Here is a 21,784-nt window from a genome sequence, read left to right on the forward strand (position 1 = left end):
TCTAATCCTTTCATTTTACGTATGTGGAAACAGGCACAGCACAACTAAGGGCCTTGCTGGGGTCGGGATCACACAGTAAACTGTGGAGTTGAGTCCAATCTGGCCATCTGACGCCAGGGCTTGTGATCATTACCACCACACTCTCCTGCCCTGCCCCCCTTCGGCCCCCGCAGCTCTTGCAGCTAACCCCCCCCACCCCAAACCATTGGCCCCGCCCATGCTGCCCATCCCCGCCCCCACCCAGGTGGCCTCACCTTGGCCAGCCTGGCCCTCTTGATGAGGTCGTTCAGCTTGCGCAGGGCAGCGTTTCGCGGCAGACTCTGGATGTCTCTGAACAGGTCCTGCTCCTCGGCCTCAAAGAGCTTCCGGTTGTCTGGGATGAGAAGGGGGTGGGACCAGAAGGAGCCGATGTAGACCCGGATCACCTCCGGGGTGTTCACGATCTTCCCCAGGGACCACATGAGGGCCCCGTACACCCGCATCAGCTGCTGCGTCTCAATCTGGTCCGCCTTGTTCAGCACCACGCGCATCTTGTCCTCGTGGTTCTTGAGGGCCTTGATGACTTCTGAGAACTCATCAGAGATGTCCAGCTTGTGGGCGTCGAAGAGCAGGATGATGCGATCGACCCGCTCGGCGAACCACTCGAGGACGGCCGCGAAGTCGTACCCTGCGACACAGCAGAGTCAGGGGACGGGGCCTTTGGGGCGGAGGGTAGGGTTTTGGGGGGAGACAGCCGGTGCAGCAGAAATAACATGGTCTCGGGAGGTAGATCTGGGTTCAAATCTGGCTCCTCCACATTTTCACAATTTGGCCTTCAGCCAGTTACCAAATGTCTCTGAGTCAGTGTTTTTCCATCTATAAATGGGCGTACTAATAGTGTCTAGTTAATAGAATTTTAAGGACTAAAGATGCTCAGAGCCCAGCACCTAGCAGCTGCTCAGTAGATGCTAGTTATTATTACTAACATCATTATCCCCATAAAACACAGCCACCATCCAGCTCCCCTATCCTTGCTTACTGTATTTAGGAGCCAGGGGACCTGCTGGAAAAGAAACTCTGGACATATATTTTGAATAAAGACCCAGAAATTCTTAACAAGGTCCCATGATTCAGACCATGCCCATCACTGATCTGGAAGAAATCTGAGTCTCTTGACACACAACTTCTTCTCATGCCTGCTCATAAGCTCGCTTCATTCCTTATTCATCAGCTGCAGCCCCCAAATTCCCAACTCTTTTTTTTTTTTTTTAATTAATTAATTAATTTTATTTTTGGCTGTGTTGGGTCTTTGTTGCTGTGCGCGGGCTTTCTCTAGTTGCAGTGAGCGGGGGCTACTGTTTGTTGCGGTGCATGGGCTTCTCATTGTCATGGCTTCTCTTGTTGCGGAGCACAGGCTCTAGGCGTGCAGGCTTCAGTAGTTGTGGCACGTGGGCTCAGTAGTTGTGGCTTGCGGGCTCTAGAGCTCAGGCTCAGTAGTTGTGGCTCACGGGCTTAGTTGCTCCGCAGCATGTGGGATCTTCCCGGGCCAGGGCTCGAACCCGTGTCCCTTGCATTGGCAGGCAGATTCTTAACCACTGCGCCACCAGGGAAGCCCCAAATTCCCAACTCTTAAAACCACAAGGGGTTTCTTCCTTAGCATGGGACAGACCTCTGGCTGCCACACGTTGGTTATCTGGCACTGAGCTGCTTCAGGTCAGGCTGGTTCCAGGAACCCCACAGCACCTACTCTGCTCAACCCCAAGTAGCAGTGGATCTGGGAGGGCCTGGAGGGGGAGGTCATGCCAACAGTCTGCACATTCAGCCTCATATTCACTGACCCTTAACAGCTGGAAGCAGCTTCACCTCTCTGTGCCTCAGTCTTCTCTTCCATGAAATAGAGGACAATAGATGGGGAAGTGAGGCTCAGAGAGGGGAAGTGACTTGCTCGAGGGCACACAGCCCAGGAGCAGCAGCACGGGGATGAGGGTGGAGGTGTTAGGCCCTCTGCTGCTCCCCAGTGCCACACCTCTGGCAGGAAGGTAGGAGCCCTTCCTTAGGCTCTGGTGGGATCAACAACCCCGGCTCCCAACATCACAGGCTTTCAGGGGCATAGACCCTGGGGCCCCAAAGCTCATTGCCACCACTGAGTGGGAGACCCAGCCATCGGGGAAAAGCCAGCAGTTCCTGCCCTGCCTCACAGAGGAAGAGTAGAGACCAGGGCAGGTCATTAGGCAGCTGCTTTGCAACTGAGTCAGATGCAAGCAGCTCTGCTCGCCTGGAACAGCGGTCCTCAACTTGAGCGTGCAGCGGAATCCCCCAGGGGGCCTGTTAAAACCCAGATGGCTGGGCCTACCTCAGAGCTTCTGATTCAGTTCACATCGTGACCTCATTTCCCCTTCGCACCACCCTCTGAGGCAGGCACAGTCCCACTTTCCAGAGGAGAAACCTGAGGTTCAGAGATGAGGGGAGAGCCTAATCGCCGGCATGTTGAGGGGTCAGGATTGGACCCAGCCACGGGGCCCTGGGCGCCCTACACAGGCTGTGCTGGCAGCAGTCCTGCACCTGCGCCCCGACCCGCCCCACCTCCCGCTCCCTTCCCGTCTCCTCCCTGCACACGGGCCAGCCAGCAGCCCCCCAGAGCCCAGGCGGCCCCTGCACTCCTGCTCCCGGTGGGCCAGCAGCCTGCCCCTGCTCCCTCCCCTGCCTCCTCCCTTCCCAGGGCTGGCTCCAGGCTATTTTCAGTCTCCCTCAGCACAGCCAGGTGGAGGGCAGCGCTCACCTTCTGAAGGCCGTCCCTCAGAGCCGTGGGCAGGAGGGGGCGCAGAGGGCTCAGAAAATCAGGGCAAACTGACTCCCGGGCCCCAACCACCCCAACCCGGAAGACAGGTCACAGCCTGGCTGCTTTGGTGCCTGGAGCCTGCAGGCTTGCCCTCGGTTGCAGCTGGGGAGGGCAGGGGGCTCAGAGGCCTCTGGCCTTCTGCTGAGACCTGCTCCCAAATCTAGCCTGACAAGGTTTTGGCTGTGGTGGTGCAGGCCGCGGGGAGGGCAGCTGCGAAGAGTGTGCTGCGCCCGCCCTCCCTCCCTCCCTCCCTCCCGTACAGCAGATTTCAGCCCTCACTGCTCAGCGCACCGGCTCACTGCTCACAGGCAGCAGCTCACAGCCGGCCGTGCAGCCACAGCAGCTAGCCCTGGGCGCTTAATGACAGGGCTCAAAGCAAGTGGGTGAGATGCGCCCAGGGCCAAGCAGAGGGAGGGCCAGGACCAGAACACAGGTCTTCCTGCCCTAAGCCCAGCACTCCAGCCAGCCTTCCACGGGCTGGGGAAAGCGAAGGGGCCAGAGAAGCTGCAGAGAAGAGGCCTCTGGCCCCTGAGCTCTCACCAACCCCAGATGGCAGCAGCCGTGCAAGGGGAGCCTCAGCTGCAAAAGCTTGGACGCGGGTGGGGCAGATCCCAGCAAGCTGACCAGCCCCCGCTTGGGGTGGGGCAGGAGAGTGGCAGCAGCAGGTCAGTGCTGCCGGAAGAGGCCGGCCCATGTCCGTTCCCGTCCTCACGGCTGGGTCAGGTGCCCCTCAGGCAGGCCCTTGGCTCTCTGCTCACCCAGGGGTTTATCCTCCCCCCAGCGCACAGGGAGCTGGGCGGGGCAGGAGCTGCTCCATCCTTCTCTGCTTCCTCTGCGCCCAGTACGGTGCCCCCCCACACAGTAGGTGCTCTATCAGCATTTGCTGAACAGACCTGAAGTGTGAGCCCTGTTCTGCCTTTTACATCCCAGGGACAGTGAACAAGTCATCTCTGGGCCTCAGTTTTCTGGTCTCTGAATTGGAACCCACCAGACCCTGCCAGAGGGCGGCTGTGAGATCCAATCAAAGAAGAGGATGCAGGTGAGGCTGCGTGCCTGTGACCCTGGCTGTCCCTACGGCTCTGCCCCTTTATAAAGGGCTCCTTCCAGGCGCCAGTTTCCATGGCTTGGGTGTGCTCTGAAGGGGTCACCCGAGGAGCACTGGCCCGGGCAAGCCCACCTCTAGTTTCTGCTCAGCTATGAATTTGCTGTGTGTCCTTGGGCAAGTAGCCTCCCTTCTCTGGTCCTTGGTCTCTTTGCCTGTTAATCCACAGAGTTGGACTGGAAGATCTCTGAGTTTCCTTTCTCAGTTCACAATTCCCTGCTTCTAAGACTGAAGGTATGAGGGTGGGGAGTACAGCAGGATGGATGGAGATTAGAAACAAGGAAGCTCTTGCAGGACAAGGAGAAGGAAGGCTGGGGGCTGCTGTCTTTGATACCCTGGGCTGCCTATGTGAAGCCTGCTCCTGCCTGAGAACAGGCAGATGGCTTCTGCGAACCCGTTCTAGGATTTCAGAAGCACAGAGGCCTCCTATTCATCCTCCCACTTTTGCAAATTTTGTATGTTCTGGCAAGGCTGGCTATCAAATTACCAACTGGGTAACACTGGAAGCTTTCTCCCCAGGTGTGGCTGTGAGGAAATGAGAATCAAGCAAGGACTCTGTGGGCTTCCTCTGAAGCTCAGCCTCCCTGATCCTGGCTATTCAGAGCCTAGCAGGTTCCAGGCTGGGTATTTGATTATTTCTGTAGACTGGGCTTATGCGTATCCAAGAATGGGAGCATCTGAAAGGCACAGACGGGACCTATTAAGGAAAAAGGAACGGGTCGGCTCTCCCATTTATTCTCTGTGTGGCCTTAGGCAAGTCTGAACCTCAGTTTTTTCAGCTGAAAAATGGGAATAAAAACGACTGACTGATAAGGGGGTCAATGGTAGAACCATGGCAACAAGATAGCGGAGGGAGGGCCCAGACTCAGTCTGGAGTCTCTGCCCTGACGTCTAGGGTGATAGGCCCCCTTTCCCTCGCTGGTCCTGGGAACGGCTCTGAGCCCCAAAATAGGAGCTCTCGAGCACCTGCAGCAGCCCTAGGGCTCATAAGATATGGACTAGTGTGTGGTGGGAGACTCAGGCTCCAGGAGACTGATGGCGAAGCTGGCTGTCCTGGAGTTGCAGGTAGCAAGTCTGCCGCCTCTGGAAGATCTGGTGTGCAGGCACCTGGAGCAGAGACTGAGCAGTCTGCAGGGAGCTGGGGCTCTCCCCACTGACCCCAGGCTCCAGTGGAATGGAAGGAAAGCATTTCTAAGTAATGCCAGGCAGGAGGATGTCAATGAGACAAACACAATAAGTGCGGCAACTCCTTAGTCATCAACCAGCTTCCTTCACAGCCTGAAAGGCAGTGCAGGGGCTTCCCTGGTGGCACAGTGGTTAAGAATCCACCTGCCAATGCAGGGGACATGGGTTCGAGCCCTGGTCTGGGAAGATCCCACATCCAGCAGAGCAACTAAGCCCGTGCGCCACAACTACTGAGCCTGTGCTCTAGAGCTCGCAAGCCACAACTACTGAGCCCGCGTGCCACAACTACTGCAGCTCGTGCGCCTAGAGCCCGTGCTCTGCAACAAGAGAACCCAGCGCACTGCAATGAAGAGTAGCCCCCGCTTGCTGCAACTAGAGAAAGCCCGCACGCAGCAACGAAGACCCAACACAGCCAAAAATAATTTTTAAAAAAAGCTTATTAAAAAAAAAGAAAGGCAGTGCAAGGGTGCTGACAAGGCAGCACATTTCTTTGTATTTTCAGCCACAGGATCTCATTTGATCCTCACAACGCTCCATGTGCCAGGAGGTAAACAGGCACACACAGGGAAGGGAGAGGGAACAGAGAGGTTAAGGGGCTCACCCAAGCTCACACAGCCAGGTGGTGGCAAACTCGGGCCTAGGACCCAGATCCTTACTTCCATCTGCAATCCCTTCTCAACTCAGAGCCCTGCAAGGCTGGAGCTCAGGGGGCTGAGCCCTCCAACCAGGCACTTACTTGTGGTGGGTACTTAAAAGGTCCCATCCTGCCCCCCAAAAGCTTTCAAGATTTAAAGACATTTTAGCAAAAGAGAAATTAGAAGGCATCAATTTGCAAAATGTGGGAAGAGTTCAGATGACAAAGGCCACACTACTTGCCTCCCAGAAGTAACCTTGAAAAGCAGCCCAGCAGATTCATCCCAGGCCTCCCAGAGGGCCACATGTTGTCAGTGCAGCCTTTTAAAGGGAGTCGGGACCCTGCTGCTCTGTCCCCGCGTGTGATGCCCCCAGAGCCGTGTATGTACAGCATGCGGTCTGGGGCCCCAGAGGCCCCTAAGTGAGGATGCCAGGGATGGGAGGATGTGAGGATCAGCCCAGACCCTCCGGGGTCCCCCAGGGGAAAGTTGTACATGAGAGTTTGCCCTCATTCCTCTTCTTTGAGTTCTTCCTGGGCAGGTAGGCCATGATAACGTGCTGAAAAGCCACTGGACGGGGAAGCAGGAGACCAGAATTCCCGTCCCAGCTTTGTGACCTGGGCAAGTTTTTTCCTGCTCTGGCCCTCCTGAGTTCACCTGTACAGGAGGGGGTCCACTGGGAGTGATGTGTGCAACGTGCCATGGGGTTGCTTTTCTAGGGTGGGGCCTGTGGGGATTTCTAGCTGAGAAACAGACAGGAAATGTGGTTCCCAAGCGTGAGGACACTCAGGCTTCCGGAGCCCTCCCACCTCTGCTGCATCCTTGCTTCTTCCCAGTAATGAGTCCTGGGCTGCATCCTGTCACTTCCAGGAACTGCCTCCCTGCCCCTCTCCCGCCCACCCCAATGCATCTACATCCAGAGACAAGTGTGGGCCTGGGACCTCCCGGGCTCAGGTTCCCGGATGTCCCTTGCTTCTGCTCTCCCCCCAAGACACACACAGCCCCCCAGGTCCGGGCAGAGGGGCCACACTTTGTCCAGCTGTGGCCTGGAGCCTGAGTGCTCCTTCCCGTGAAGCCTGAGGCCTGGGGAGCCCCTTGGGAGCAGCTGGCTTTCCAGAATGCGGCACATCAGGCCTCGGCCCAGAGGTGGCTCTGTGTGGATTTGATAATGATGCCCTGGCATCAGGCTCAGCGAGCGGAACGTGGGCTGGATTTCAGGCTTAATACACCCCTCAGTCGGGTGCCCTCCTGCAGGGCTGTCCGTGGACTATCCACGGGGCCCTGCCCGGCCCTGGACTGGAAGAAAGCAAGAAGCACCAAATCTGTGCTGTGGCCAAACCCAGAGTTCTGAGAGCCCCGGGCGAGGAGCCACGCGAAGTGCGTTTGGTCCTGTGCACACACTTGTGTGCGTGTGTGGGGAGCGGGGTGTGGAGGGAGGTGTGATGTGTGCAGATGGGGGGTGCATATGTTATAGGCATAAACTGAACTACTGAGTTCTATGGCTGATTGTGAAAGATGCGGAGGGGGTCTTCATACTGGAAACTTTTCTCATTTGGGGTGCCCCTGACATCTGAGGGTGTCTGATCCCTGCCCCCCACCCAATTTTCCTGGTCTCTTGTGGAGTGCTGGGGTCAGCACTGCCCCAGGCTGATGATACAGGAATGGCGGCCCAGCTCTCAGCTCTTGTTTTTATCACAGGCTACTTTTGCCAGCAGCTGCATTTATAGTCTAGAATCAGGAAGGCAGAGAACAAACTGGTCTGCATAGATACACACAGGGCTATCACTTCTCCCAGAGGTGGTGTGAGACCTGGTGGTAGTCGGTATGGGGTGGGAGGCAATAGGAAGGGTGGGCAAGAAGAACAAGCCCCCAATTTGCTGTAGAGCAGCCACTGAGGTCCAAAGATAAAGTCAGGAGAAAAGGTAGAGGGATAGGAAAAGAATGGAATGGAACAGAAGCTGAGGAAGGCAGGACTCCCTAGGAGCAGGGCTGCCACGTACAGCTGCATAGGCTGTGCACTGCACTACTGCAAGGAAGGCCATTCACGTAGATTAACCTGGGGTTGTTTAACAGGGTGACCCTGGATGGCAGATAAAGAGGAAAGAAGGGAGCTCACTGTGATCCAGACCCAGAGCTGATGTCTGTGTTTCCATTACCATCTGTGGACCTCACGAGGTCATGTGATGGGTATCACTACCCCTTGTTATGCACGGGGACATTAAGGCTCAGGGGGAAAATGTGACCTCTGGAGACCCACAGGTTCTAAAACCCAATGCTCTAAACTCCCAATCCAGTGCCCTTGGAATCCCTGAAGGCTGGAATCCTCTCTGGACCCACCTGTCAGGCTGCACTAGCCTTGTGTAGCCCCCCACCCCCTGGGTAGTTCAGGTGGAGAATTTTGGCTGCTCTCCAAGCCTTCCTCGAGGAGATACAGGCTGTTTGTGTGAAACAGTAAATCCCCTTTAGGCCTAAACTCAGGATGAACTTGGAGGAAGACTTACAGCATGAGGTTAGAGACTGGTCAGGAGAGAGGGAGTATCTAGGGAAACAAATAGAAACAAGACAGAGAGCCACCCACGCTGCACCCTCCCCCGGACCACAGGGCCCTGAACAGGGTGCCAGGGTGCTTACAAAGGGCAGGTAGGCCAGAAGGAGATGCTCCTCCCCCCAGGGCCGTGGGTTCTTTGCCCCCCTCGCCCTTGCACCACCGTACATGCACCTCACCCCAGGCACGTGCAGGAGGAAGGCAGACAGTCACCTAAGGTCAGTTCAGGGCAGAGTTCTGGCTGCTGCTCAGAGAGCTCTCGCCAGTCCAAAGCCTCCCCTTCCCGGAAGCTGCCCTCTGAGTGCCGATCTGGCTCCTGCCCAGCTCCCAGCTCCCAGCTCCTAGCTCCAGGACTGGGCTGGCTGTGGCTTCATCAGCTTTTCTTTCCAGCAATACGGCATGCGGCGCAGAAAGGGTTGGGGGCTACCTGGGGCACACAGCGTGGTGTGGCAGGAGAGGCTGGGGGAGGGGAGCCGGGAGCTGTAGTTTCAAGATTTTTACAGTATCCATCTAGGAATTTAGAGCTCGGAAAAAACCAGTGATGGTGATGATGATGATGGTCTATAGCACCTCATGTTTGCTGGGGACTTGCTATGTGCCAGGCAGGAGACTTTTTACCTGTATTATTTCTTTTAATCCTCAAACAACCCTAGAAGGTAGATAGAATTATGTCCCCTACTCTACAGATGAGCCAGCTGAAGGAAAGAAACCCGCCAGGTCACCCTGCCAGGAAGTGTTAGAGGCAGGCTCAGGACGCTGGTGGTCTGGCTCCTGAGTTCCATCTCCCGACCCGCATGCCGGCAACCTCCCTCAGTGAACAGTTACCCACATCTGTCTGGAATGAGCAGTTTTCAAGGGCTTTCACATACCCAGCTCCCGACTCTCACGCCCCAGAGCACACTGTCATCCTCACGTTTTTGGCTGGAGTCCTCGGCAGGAACTTGTCTCCCCTGCAGAGCTGCAAGCTCCTGGGGCAGGGGCAGCCGGAACTTCAGAAGCAAGCCAGGGTCTGGCCCATGAAGAAACCCGATGAGGTGCATAATGCAGACACTGATGTCTCCATTTCACAGATGAGAAGACCGAGGCCAGCCGTCTCCTGAGCTGCAGTGGACCCAAGCCCATCTGCTGACCCTTGCCTAGGACGACCCCACACAGCACACGAGGCAGCACTGGCTCATCAAGAGACAGCAAGGCCCCGGGAGCCTCTCTCCTGGTATGGAAGCCAGAGAACGTACCAGAAAGAACACAGCACAGAGTCAGAGCCAACCCTACCAGCTGCCTCACTTACCTCGGCTGATCCTCTGCTTCTCCCCGGAGAGGATGCCCGGCGTGTCGATGACGCTGATGCTCTCCAGCACGGGGTTGGGCAGCTGGGCGCACACGAACCTGCAGGGGTGGTAGGAGACCCGTGGTGAGCCGCCGTCCTGTCCTTGCCTCTCAGGCACCCTCGTTTCAGCCCCATGCCAACCTCTCCTGCCCTGGGCAGAGGTTCTGAAGCCCGGCTGCCTTCCAGTGCAGACTCCCAGCTCCAAGCTAGACTCAGCCCCAGTAGTGGGCCCAGGATCTGTACTTTGAGGAAGCTCCCGGGGTGGTCCTAAGGCAGCTGTGGGCCTAGGTTTGTGAGCCCCTGCTGTCGGGGACACCAGGATGTCCAGCCCTTGATCCCTGCCCCCAAGGAGCACAGTCTGGTGGAAGAGCAGAGGCATGCATAAGGACAACCACGATATGGGTGCGATGGGAGCAGCGCCCCCAAGGGAGGTCAAGTGAAGGGCTCGGAAGATCCAAGGTAGAAGGAAGCCTTCCTGGAGGAGGCGGCACTGCAGCTGGCCTCGAAGAGTGGGGCACACCACCCAGGAACGTTTATCTGGGTTTCTAAAAGGCTGTGCAAATACCAAACATTGCTAGTAGGATAGCAGTCAAGCCTTATTCCAGGAAATATTCCCAGTATCACATCCCAAAGTCTCCAAATACAAATTGGTAAACCTAAGCTAGATCCTTCTGACTTCAAGCCTTCTCTCTTAAATGCCATTTTTGGTGGAAGCCAGCAAGGTGTCTGACCATCACAAGTACAGTTCACGGTCCCATAGTCTCCAAGAACAGACAGGGAAGGGACCCTCTGCTACCCAGTGAGGTGGCTGCAGAGATGCAGGTTAGGGGACGAGGCTGGGGATGCCCTGGAAAGAGGGTCCGGGAAGCTTCTCAGAGGACGCAGAACCTGAACTGAGACCTCAAAAGATGACCAGCATTTGCCAGGTGGACAGGGGTGTGGGCAGGAAGCCAGCGTACGTGCGTGTGCGTGCGTGTGTGTAGCTATGTGAAGATACAGACATGCACAGAGGGGAGATTGGAATTATTGGAATAATGCTGCCACAAGCAAAATGCCTGGAGTAACCAGAAGCTGGGAGAAGCAAGGAAAGATCCTCCTCTACAGGCTTTGGAGGGAGCATGGCCCCACCAACACCTTGATTTTGAACTTCTGGCCTCCAAACTATGAGTCAGTAGTTATTTTAAAGCCACTCAGTTCGCGGTAATTTATTCTGGCATCCCTAGGAAACTAATAGAAGCAGGTGTAAATGCAGCCCAGAAATGAGGGGCGGGGAGAGAAAAAGAGGGGGTGAGGGAATGTGTGTGTGTGTGTGTTTGTGTGTGTGTGTGTGCGCGCGTGCAGGCACCATTCCAGGAGAGCGCTCATCACTGAGCGAGAACCAGAAGGCTGGAGCCCCTAGAGATGTGGCCGAGACAGGGAGGCAGGGGCCAGATCACAAGGGCCTTGAAAGCCACATTAAGAGACGTGGATTTTATACTGAGGGCGGTAAAAATCCATTGGAACATTTTAAGCACAAGAGTGACACAGTCTGATATGATGGTTGTCAGCATGTCCAGTTCAGTTCAACAAATATTTATGAAGCATGTGCTGTGTTTCTGGCACTGTGCTAGATAGCGGGGGCAGAAAAGTCCATGGCACAGCCCTCGCCCTGCCGAAGCCCATGGTTTTCATTGTGCCTGGGGCCCAGCCACATTCTGGTCCTTAGGTTCTAAGGCACACTCCAGTATTCCTCAATACATTCCACGTTTTGCTGAAGCCACCTTGAGCGGGGCTGCTGTCACTTGGTGACCAGAAGGTCGTATACATGGGGCGGCTGGTGTTTGGGGCCAGGGCTGCGGTTGAGGTATCACCCAGGCTGGGTGCCTGGAGTGAGAAGGGCAGGGGGCTTAGGATGCCACCAGGTCATAGGAGCCAGAGACCAAGGAGACCAGGGTCTGCTAGGGAGGCAGGAGGAGGGCCAAGGGGGAGCTGAGAGGGGCTGCTGGTTGAGAGAAACCAATACCCAAGAGAGATGGGGTAAGGTGAGGACGGAAAGTGCTCACCGCTTGTCACTGAGAGGTCGCAGATGACCTTCACACGGGCAGCTGTGACGGGGTGAGGCCATGTTCCACAGGTTGGGGGACAGGAAGAAGTGAGGAGGTGAAGCCCTGAAACTTGGCTGCGAGAGGAAAGCGAGGCGGTAAGGGCTAGTAGGGCCTGCTGCAGGGCTTGCAAGAGGAGATAGATAGTTCCAGGCGGAGAAGGAGCCAAGGGACGGGAGGAGCTGTCAGAAAGAGTAACTGACAGAGCCGTCCCTGGGCAGATGGCCGGATGCACGGGTCGGGGGCGCAGGGGCGCAGACCTGAGGGGAAAAGAGAGGACTCAGCTCTCTGCAGGCTGCGTGGACGGCAGGGGCGGGGTGGGGGGGACGGGACGGGACTGATGCAGGTAAACTCCCTTTACGGACAGTTTAAAACAAACCAACTACAGGGAACCCATGGATACGGGCTTCCATCTTCTCTAGAATAGGAAGCAAGGTCATCTGCAGAGAGAGGAGGCTGAGGTGTCTGGAGAGGGCTTGGAACACTCACAGAGAAGGGGAGGGGAGATGTCAAGGGCCGCGAAATGGGATCACGGGGCAGCAGGCGTCCGGGGTGTAGCCTCCCTGTGGGTGTGCGGCTGCAGTGAGGCTGGTGGCACATGGAGGGCCCTCTCCCACCCCACCCCCGCCCCAATCCTGTTATCCCTCCAATGGGTGTGCCTGACAGATCCCCGGCCAACAGTTAATCTACACATCTGTCACCCAGCTGTGGCGCGCTCCTGTAGAGAAGCACGAACCTTACGGCGCCATCTACGCATGCAGTGCCATCTATGTATGTCGTAGTGTTCCTGAATTAAGCCACATTCTCTCAGTCCTCTGTGTGTATGTGTTTGTGTGTGTATATATATATATTTTCAGTTTTCTCTGTCTGGAATGTCCTTTTTTTTTTAACTCTTTCAGTGTGATTTCACTCATGATTGAACATCTGGTTCAAATGCCAACTTTTCCGCCAAGTCCTCTTGCCTTGGAGGAGGACGTTACTATTATCCTATTTTACAGATGAGAAAAGTGAGACACAGACCGGTCAGGTAACCTGTGTAAGATCGTGGTGCTATTTGGTAGGATTTGAACCCAAGTCGGTCTGAAGCCAAAGCCCATAGTCTTTACTCTAAATGCCTTCAGTTAGAGAAAGTAGTTTAAAAAATTTTAAATGCAATACAGATGCAACACTGTGGTATGGATCTACATAACAAGCGTGACCAGGGGATCAGCCTGCATTCTAGTTAAGCAGAATAATGGGAAGGCCTGGGTCAGCTTGCCAAGCAGTCTCTAGAGCTTCCTCCACTCAAACTGACCCAGTGGCCCTGGTGTCTGCAGGCTGACTTGTCCCAGGGGAGGTGACTTGTCCAAGGTCACAGAGTGAGTTTAGTAGGAGGGTCAGTGCTCAAAGCCAGGGCTTCTACCTTACGTCCAGGGTTCCTGCCACCAAGTAAAAACAATATCTAGGCACAGAGAGGAACCTTCCCTTGTCTCCTTCCAGTTGGATGCAAAGCCCTTCCGTAGTTTAGGCAAAAGCTGGGAACTACACAGAGCAGCCCTCTCTGCTTTTACTGGAGGGAGGTACACATTAGAGAAATGTGATTTAACTAGTTGAACCCTTCCCCCAACTTGATCGGGAGAAATCAGCTCAGTGTTTGCAGCTCCTGCAGCCCTAATCAATGTTGGTTTCATTCCCAGCAAGAAGGGGACAACCAAGAGAGATTCCAGGTCTGGAAAAGGTACACAGTTTCCCAAGACCCTGCCACGCCCTTTCACCTCTCATACTCCAAGAAGAAAAGAGAGCCCCCAAGGCCTGTGTGTGTTCCCTCTGCACTCACCTGTTCAAGAAGGCATTGCCAAAGGCGTTCAGTTTCCTGAAAGGTTTCTTAGGATCCACCACCAGGGCATTCCCGGGGATGATGCCCTCCACGTCTCCCTGCATCACCGCAATGAAGGAGTCCGTGGTCGGCTCGGGCCCAATCCTCATGCCTGGGAAATCCTGTTCCAGCAGGTACCTGGCAGAGGGAACACAGTCATGATGCAGGGATTCTATTCACAGATCAGCACCGCATGCCTACCACAAGGCAGACGGTGTGAGTCATGGCAGAGGGGCAGATCCGGAGCAAGGAGATTTCACAGCAGGGAGAGATTTTCACCGATGGGGAGTCCAAAGACCGTTGGGAGGAGGTGGGATTTCAGTTGAACTTAAAATAACAAATCTGTCCTTCTTGGTCCTTCTCTTTTTCCCTCCATGAAGCAGTGCCGGGGGTGTGGGGCGGGGGGCGCGGGGAAGAGCAAGGTTTGGGCTCAGAAATAAAGCATGGCTTGAAACTGATTCCTACACAGAATATCGTAGACTTCACAGCTGTAGGGAGTCTGCCAAAGTCCCTGCACACAGGCATGGTTAGAATTAGATCACCCATAGGCTCTGCTGGCCATTCATAGGTCCTTATTTATTTATCTGCTTAGTCAGTCGTTTAATGTAAAAACAGCTCGTACATAAGACAAACTGTGTGACAGGAACACTATGACAAGTGGATGTCCATCCCACCCTAGACTTTTGGTCCCACCCTCTAGCACAGGTACCAGGCTGTAGCCCCAGGGGACAGGTGCCTCTCTTTGCTCTGCTCCAGGCCTGGGCAGTGAGAGCCCAAGGCCACTGCCCTTCTCCACAGCTCCCTTTAGAACACATGGTGAGCCACAGAATGAAGAGAACAGGCTGGAAAGACAACCAGGCCCTTTGGAAGGAGCTCAGAACAGCTTTGAGCCCAAACAGCTTACGGCTGGACTTCGGGCGGAGGAGCCCAGAACTGCCCTGGGCTGGGACAGGCCAGAGAAGAGTCCCAGGGGCCATGATGGACAAGGAGCTAAGGGGTGTGTTGCCCAACAAACACAGACCCTTGGGTGAGCCCTCACCGTGTGCCAAGACCCTCCCCCTAAACCTTGCGGGCCAATGTTCACGCTCAGAGGGAAAAGTCAAGGAGCCCTCAGGAGAAGAGATGGCAAGTCAGAGGTTGCTGGCTGGGGAGAGAGCCTGAGACCTCCAGGACCAGCGGTCCTCAGCTGGCTGCCCATGGAGCAACCGTGGAGCTCCAGCTGACGGTGCCGGGGCCCAGCCCAGAGGTTCTGACCCGCCGGCTCAGGGCGGGGTCCTGGCAACCGGTCCTTTTTAGGAACTCCCCAGTTGATTCTGATGTGCAGCCAGGGTTGACAACCTGCTCTAGACCCTGTCATTATGCTGATAACACCACTGACACTCAATAGCATGTCCATGCCATACATCGCACTCATCACTTTGAGAACGTATCTCTTTCTGGCTTCACCGCACCCCTATAGGTAGCTACAGTAGGGCTCTGCGTATCCGCGGGTTCCACATCTGAGAATACAACCAACCGCGGAGGACCCGTGGTTGAATCCAAGAATGTGGAACCCGCGGATCCGGAGGGCCGGCCTTACTGTGCCATTTTACATACGGGACTTGAGCATCTGCGTGGGAGGTGGGGTCCTCGAACCAAGGTCCCGCGGATACTACCAAGGGACGGCTGTACTGAGGAAACCCAGGCTTTGAAGGGTTTCCTCAGTACAGCCGTCCTATTAGCTCACTATTAACTTTTTAACGTGATGGAGCTGGAATCCAAACCCTTATCAGTCTAACACCAAATCCTTTTCTCTTCAACTGTCTTCTGCCCCGAGGAAATGCTCTCTGCCCACCCTGTGCCACCCCAAGGTGGGTCTGCTCTGCCCAGCGCGTGGCAGCCAGGGGCACTGGCTGGGGTTTCTTCCGGCTCATCGACAGACATCCCTCTGTGTCCTGAGCTGTTAGTTTACTCTGTGCTTCCAGGGCAGTTCAAGTCGGGTTGCCACGGGCTCCCTCCCCAAGGAGCTGGCAGGGGAGCTGCTGCAGAGGGGCCGCTGCCCAGGGCCACCCCGCCTGCACCGGGGGTTTTAGGTTGCCTTGGGAAGCCCCCCATCTCCCTCCAGGATCCCAGCCCCACATTCTGGGTGTGAAGACAGGATTTCCTCCCATCAGAGGACCATTTTGAAAGCTGGATCGTGATGAGGAAAAATCACCACAGCTGCACTTGGACGACGCTACATGCTTTCTCAGACGCTCCTCCTTCAGGGTTTCAGGCGAGAGACAGGGAACCTCAGGGCCCGGGGCCAGCAGACCTGGTTTCTCTAACCTTGAAAAGGTTCTCGACCTCTGCAAACCTCAGCACTTTCCTCTGTAACATGGGAGATCATTGTTCTGATATATTAAGCACCTGTGATGTGCCAGGTACTGTTCTAGACTTTCTGTGAATTGTCTCGTTTCATGTCACGTTTCTGCTGATGTAAGCACTATGACCCTTATCATCAAATGGACCTCATGGGTGAACCCACCTCATCGGATGTTCTGAGGGTTAAATAAGTTACAGACCTTAAGCACATAAACCAGTACCTAGGACCTAGATCACCATCCCATTTTACAGAAGAGAAGATAAAGGTTAAACTATTTGCTGCAGGTTATGCAGTCAGTAAACAGCAGAGCTAGGATTTGAATCTAACACTCACGCTCCTAACCACTACATTCGCTGTCTCCCTTCCTGCCTGTGGTATCTCCTTGATCAGGAAATGCAAAAGGGCTGAGCACGCCCTTGGGACTAGAAGTGGGGCAAGAAAGCCACAAAAGAATCTGGTTTGGCAGGAGGCTGGCCCTGGGGGCAAGGTTAGGCTTTAGGGCCCACAAACCCAGGAACTACTCATCTCCATAAACATCTGCCCTTGGGGTTCACACTTCTGGCCTCGGTGGGTGGGACGTGGCAGCAAAAGCTGTTGCTATCAGGTGACCCAAGCAGGCCCCAGGCCCACTGGATCTAAAAGGATATTCTTGGGACTTGAAGCAGTTTCACGAGAATCAACACCATGATCTGGAAACCCCACCCATGCTTGGCCCATGTGCAGGGAGCACCGGTCCCAGTGGGTGCCTGGGTGAGAAGCCCCAAGCAGGGGGTGTGGCATGGGCGAATTCTGAGGCAGAAGGAGGGTGGTGGATATCATCAAAGGCTTCAGGGACGGCTGAAATAGACAGGGGTGGAAGCAAACAGCCTGAGGCACCCTTGAAAATGCCCAGCCTGAACGCTGCCAAGCAGCAGTGAGGAAGTACCTTCCCGACCCAGGCGGCTCAGATTTCATCCCTGAGATGCACTGTGCTGGCAGGCAAAGGGTGATGCGCCCCAGCATAGCGGGGGCCACTTCCTGGGACGTTCTGGAGCCGCAGCCTCAGGAGGCCCAGCCAGGGCCTGGAAGCCGGAACTGCTGTCCTGCCTCCTCGGCTAAACCCACATGACCCCAGGTTTGCCGACCACACATGAGACTGGAGAAATACAGAGTCCAGTGAAGCCAACAGCAAGTCCAGGGATGCAGTCAGGCCAAGCAGAGAACCCAGGGCTGGGTAAATTCTCAGGGACATTTGGCTATGGCCTGCAGCCCCAAGTGCCCCCTTAACAAAGCCACCACTGTGTCCAGAAAGGAAAACCTATTGAGGAATATCATGGCTGCTTCTCTATGGGGAGTGATACAGCTGGCCTCTGTTGCCAGGCAAAAACATTCCCAAGGCAGTGTGAAAAAAGAAAAGTTAATTCAAGGCTGGGTGGGAGCAGCTGAGACGGGGAAGCAAGAGAATAAGGCGGGGCCGACAGGCTGAGCACCTGCTGTAAGGCCGGTGGCGACCTTTCCCTGAATTACTCCACTTAATCGGTCCTAGAAGCACTGTGGGATGGCTGAATTATTTCAGTTTTGCAGGTGAGCAAGTTGAGATGGAGTCTGCCCGAGTTCGGGGCCAAATACAAATATTTAGAGGCCCAAAGAGCTGAAAAGTTTTGGGTCCCCCCTCCTTGCTATCCAATGTAAGATAAATACTAAACCATCAAATGGGTATAGGGAAGTCCAACGCAATTCAGATTTTACCCATGAGGCCTACTTTTCTTCATATTTTTCTTAAGCAAACTCTTTCCTAACATTTCCCTCATCTTTTGGTGTCCTGCTTGGCTGGCAATCTAAGCATGTGGCTTGCATTACTGGTGACCTAAGCACCCAGGGTAAGGCGTGGAGCCAAGAATCTTAACCCAGTCTCCAGTGTACCCATCTCTGCAATAGCGGGACCAACCCTCCCCGCTGCTGGGGCAGCATCCAAGGCGAGGAACAGAGGGCCCGGGGCCACAAGAAGTGCCACCAGAGGCCTTGGGCTGGCTGGACCCTCTGCCTTGGCTCAGTTAGGGAATGCGCCTTGGTGGGTGTCTGCTTCATCACAGATATGACCTTGGACAAGTCCCTCAAGAGCCCACTGCCTCAGTTTCCCCAGTTTATAGAGCAGGGCTAATCCTGGGTTTCTAACTAGCTCAGAGGGTTAGAGTGAAGGTTTTGAGATGACATACTTGAGTTTGGGAAAAGCAAAGGCTACACCAGACATGCGCCCACATTGGCAGAGACAATAATTAGAGAAAACAAATGTCTCATCACTGCCTGTAAGAACTCAGCGCATTTCTACCTGGACTCCAAATCCAGGGCCCTCGCCGCCTCTGTGAAAATCCACATAGCTCTTAATTTGCATATCTTCAGGTAGACGCAGAAGGCACGTATCACTTGCTGCCCGTGTTATAGGTTATTCGTGTTATATATCTGTATCTCGGTTTGTTTTGTTTCTGTGTTTTTGGCCTCACCATGTGGCGTGTGGGATCTTAGTTCCCTGACCAGCGATCGAACCTGTGCCCCCTGCAGTGGAAGCGAGGAGTCCTAACCACTGGACCACCAGGGAATTCCCATATATATCTGTATCTTTGATTTCTCTAAGCCTTGTGTACCTCAGCTTTAAAATGGGGTCAAGACAATAATGCTTGTCCTGTCAGCCTCTCGGGGTTCCGGGGATACCGTAAGTCACTCCACGGACACACGGTGAGGCAGGAGGTGGGGGACTCAGTGGCTGAGTTGAGGTCTGAGTCAGCTCTCTGCTGCACTGTCCCTGGGGCGCAGCAGCCTCCACCAGGGATCAAAGTGACCCCGGCACAAAGGAGGCCGGTGGCCAGACTGTCAAGCCTCCCACTAGCCTTGCCTTGTCCGCCCACCCCTGCGACAGGCTGGCCTGAGTGACCCTATGAGGTGTCACTATTCGCATGTTAGAGACAAGGACAGTGAGGCTCAGAAAGGTCAGACCTTCCTAACATGGCCTCTTGGCTGGGAACTGGTGGAGCCTGGGTTCTGCTGGGCCGCCCGTGTTCTTTCCGTGGCTGCGTTCTGCTGTCAGTGGGAGTGGGAAGGAGCCCTTCCCCAGAGGTCCTTCTCCCAATGACCTCCACTCCTGACTCTCAAGGCAGATCTTAAGCCGGACCTCAGGCAGGTGGACCCAGTGTCTCTGCCCTAGGCCCTCTGTTCCCTTGAGTAACACTCAAGCCTTGTAAGAGGCAGGTGGATTTCCACCTAGTCCCACTTAAGGACCAGCAGATCAGAGCCCTGGCAGGAAAAGGACATCCATGGACCTCAGAGGGGGGACAGGAGTGAGGACTTGCAGGGGCCGTGGCTGGCAGGATGGGCCTGGCAGAGGTCAGTGGGTCTACCTGGAATGGAAGGATGGCCCCTTCTCTAGCCCTTCAGCTTTCCAGAGAATCATCTTTCCTGGGTGGTGATGCCGCCATGAGGCCTGGGCAGCAGAGATGCCAGGGAGATGATGGGAGAGGGCACAACCACAGGCAAATGCTGCGTCACCTTGGGGGGAGGATGCAGAGAGCCCCCTGAAAAAGCGGGGGAGGCCGAAAGGGCTGGCTGAGCAGCCCCCCCGACTGGCCCACCCCACCATGTGCTCATTCATAGTTGAGAGTCCGGGTCACGCTATAGAAGAGCCACAGGCGATCCTCAAGACCAGCTCAGATCTCCCTGTGGAGCGCCAGGCAGCTTAGCTCCAGCAGCCCTGGGCCCCATACCCAGTGCCGCCGCGGTCCAGCGAGGCCTCCCTTGCGGCCCCTCAGACACTGGGGACACTGGGCCTTGCAGTCCCTGGGGCAGCCAGTTTTCACCTCCATGACCAGGGGGCCAAACGGTGAGAGAGAGGAGGGACTTGAGGCTTCAGGCCAGCAGGAGGAAGAGTGAAGGGAGAAAAACAGCAGAGGAGGGAGGGAAGGCTGTCAGGCCAGAAGGACACAGAGCTACTGTACTTGGAAGAGGCAGCCTGTGTTGAAGGAAGCATCCACCAGGCCAATTTATTGTTTATTATCCTGGGTTGCCGGGCCTTAGGCCAGGGAAGTTATTTCAGGCAGAGGTCATAGAACATTAATTAGTTGTTAGAAGAATGTCCTTTTCTGTATGTTCTTCCTGAGACAAGAAATAGACCCTGAGGCAAGTACATATAACTGAAAGTGGATGGACACTCAGGTGGCAAAAGGCCAAGGGCCGGGGAATGAAGAGGCAAGTCTGCTTCCGAGGGAAAGGTCCCTCACAGGTTCAGGCTGGAACACAGACCTGAATCGCTGTGTTCAAGGCAAGAAGCAGGGATGGGAGAGGGCGTAGCTGCGAAGGCAGGCTGTACTCTGCACCCAGGCGCATTTAGCTACCCCAAGGGGAACTTTCTTTGCTTTGGGGGAGGGGTGTTGTACGAGCCTACCCTCTTGGAAAGCAACTCAAAAATATGACTCTTAGTACCAAGATTAAAAAGTAAGAAAATGTTAAAAAACAAAACAAAACAAAACAAAAAAACAACCCCAGAACTCTGTACAACCTTTGGCCTAGTGATTTCACTTCTGGGAATCTCTGAGAAAACAGTCTAATATGTGGAAAAATATTATGCACAGAGATATTCAGGGTGATTCTACAATAGCAAAAAATAAAATTAGAAACAACTTCAAACATTCAAAAGAAGTAGATTGGTTAAATGAATAACTGCATATACATGCAGTGAAATATCATGTGGCTCTTAAAAATAATGCTTACAAAGATTTTTTTAATTTACCCGGGAAATGCTCATGCCATAAGTGAAATAAATCCACATACAAAATTACATTATGGCATGATCTCAACTGTGTTATAAAATAGCTAAAAATACTGGTGGAAAGAGATATATATATATATATAAAATATTTAAAATGGTTTCCCGAGTCGTGGGATGATGGGGCATTTTTTTCTTCTTCCTCAAATGTATTCTTGTCTGCATTTTCCAATTTAAAAAAATAGCTGTTCAGTGGATTTAATGAGAAGAAAGGAAAATATGTAATTTGGTTTTGGAGGGCTTCCCTGTGCTGCAGCCCCTCCTCCCCTGCTGGTAGTCTCTCCCTCAAAGGGAGACAGCGTTTGATGCACGAGCTAAATTCAGTTACTGACATGAGTGGGGAGGGAGAACGCTTGTACTCGGAGGATAAGAGAGAGGAGGGATCTGCCTCTCCTGGCCTTCCAGTCTCCCTCAGCTAAGGAGTAATCTATGGCAACTTGGCTCTGCCACTTTCTTAGACCCAGTTAACAGCGAGCATGACTCAGGCAAAGCCAGGACAGTGTCTCAGACAAGAGGCACGTCTGCTGCTCCAGGATCCTGCCCTCAGGGACGCTAGCTTCTCCCCATCTCCCCTCCCATTCTGCAAACCTCTACTGGGAGCTCCTGTAGCTGAGACCCCAGGCAAGGCCCCAGGGAGCTAAGGCACAGTAGTAAGTGCTGGTGCTACAGGAAGAAGAAGCCCTAAATAACGTACTACGAATTATAACCAAGGTGTGTCCAGAGGGCTGCAGAAGGCTGTGCAAGGGCAGGAGCCACCTGTAAGAGGCCTGTGCTTCCCATGGGGCATAAACCGGGCCAGGCGGAGGATGCGTGTTACAAAGGAAACCGTGAACAGAACCCAGGTAGCTCTGAAGTGCCTTTGGCAGCAATGGGTGTTTAACAAAATAAGGGAGATGGATTAGATCAGGGGTTCTTGCCCTAAGGGCCAAGGCAGCCCTTGGACCCCCCCAAATTATATGTGAATTTGGGATGTATGTGCATTTTTCTAAAGATGGGTCCACATATTTCATCAGATTTTCAAAGGAGGTACTGACCTTTTGAAAAGTTAAGAAGCAAAGAATTAGATTCATCATTAAGGGCCCTTGTAGTTCTAACAATATAAG

General features: G+C 54.4%; 1 protein-coding gene across 1 annotated transcript in view; it reads right to left on the reverse strand.

The window, feature by feature from the left end:
* The window catches only part of EHD3 (EH domain containing 3), a 36,338-nt gene that overhangs the window by 6,194 nt on the left and 8,360 nt on the right, over positions 1-21,784 (reverse strand). Inside the window, exons 2-4 of the mRNA XM_082426992.1 lie at positions 13,507-13,683; positions 9,571-9,668; positions 255-667 (exon numbers count right to left, since the gene is read on the reverse strand). Coding sequence (XP_082283118.1) covers positions 255-667; positions 9,571-9,668; positions 13,507-13,683 — 688 coding nt within the window. The remainder of the gene's footprint in view (positions 1-254; positions 668-9,570; positions 9,669-13,506; positions 13,684-21,784) is intronic.

Source organism: Balaenoptera physalus, assembly GCF_965194825.1.
Source record: "Balaenoptera physalus genome assembly, chromosome: 15".
In the NCBI taxonomy this organism is placed as follows: Eukaryota; Metazoa; Chordata; class Mammalia; order Artiodactyla; family Balaenopteridae; genus Balaenoptera; species Balaenoptera physalus.